General features: G+C 55.5%; 1 protein-coding gene across 1 annotated transcript in view; it reads left to right on the top strand.

The window, feature by feature from the left end:
• LOC102497009 (HLA class II histocompatibility antigen, DP alpha 1 chain-like) overlaps positions 1 to 948 on the top strand; it is a 9,727-nt gene that overhangs the window by 8,028 nt on the left and 751 nt on the right. The window contains exons 2-3 of the mRNA XM_027769139.1: positions 18 to 263; positions 637 to 929. Of these exons, the coding sequence (XP_027624940.1) occupies positions 18 to 263; positions 637 to 929 (539 nt within the window). The remainder of the gene's footprint in view (positions 1 to 17; positions 264 to 636; positions 930 to 948) is intronic.

Genomic DNA, 948 nt, shown 5'->3' with positions numbered 1-948 from the left:
TCCTTCTCTTCACACAGTGGACCACGTGTCAACATACGCAGAGTTTGTCCAAACACACAGACCTTCTGCAGAATACATGTTTGAATTTGACGAGGACGAGCAGTTCTACGTGGACCTGGATAAGAAGGAGACTGTCTGGCATCTCCCAGAGTTCATTCATGCCTTTGACTATGATGCTCAGAGAGGCATTGCTGACATTGTCGTGGCGAGGAGGAACTTGATCTCTATGATCCAACGGTCCGGACACACCCGGGCCATCCATGGTATTGCCTACCTTTGCCTGTTCCTTTACAGCCCACCTAGAAGGATGGAGGGGCCCCTCTGCCCCAGAGAATGTGAGAGCCAGAGGCCCGCTCATGGCCAGTCCTTCCCTGGAGTGGGTGATATTTGGTCCAAAAAGCTGGTGTGTAGGTCATCAGAGAAGGAGGCATTTTGCTCTCACTTAGGAGAAAGGTTGAGCTGAGGGGGCAGCTCAGGAGCAAGAGAATCTGTCACCGTAACCTGGAAGTCCTGGGGAAGCAGAAGGGTTGGCCTGAGACAGATGTGGTCCCTGATCTAGAGAACAGAAGGCTCAGGGTACAGGAACCTCTGAGATTCAGCCAAAGGCCATAGACTCACCAGCTCGTCTCTTTTCAGAGCCCCCCGAGGTGACCGTGTTTCCCAAAGAGCCTGTGGAGCTGGGCCAGCCCAACATCCTCATCTGCCACGTGGACAAGTTCTTTCCACCCGTGCTCAAGCTCAATATCACGTGGCTGCGCAATGGACAGCCAGTCACTGAGGGTGTCGCTGAGACCATCTTCCTGCCCAGCACTGAGTTCCGGTTCCATAAGTTCCACTACCTGCCCTTCCTCCCCATGGCCGAGGACGTCTACGACTGCAAGGTGGAGCACTGGGGCCTGGACCGGCCACTCCTGGAGCACTGGGGGATGGCGCCTCCCCCCGCCCTCA

This window comes from Tupaia chinensis, unplaced genomic scaffold (assembly GCF_000334495.1).
Source record: "Tupaia chinensis unplaced genomic scaffold, TupChi_1.0 Scaffold148729_1, whole genome shotgun sequence".
Lineage (NCBI taxonomy): Eukaryota > Metazoa > Chordata > Mammalia > Scandentia > Tupaiidae > Tupaia > Tupaia belangeri.
This window is presented reverse-complemented; position numbering and strand designations above follow the sequence as displayed.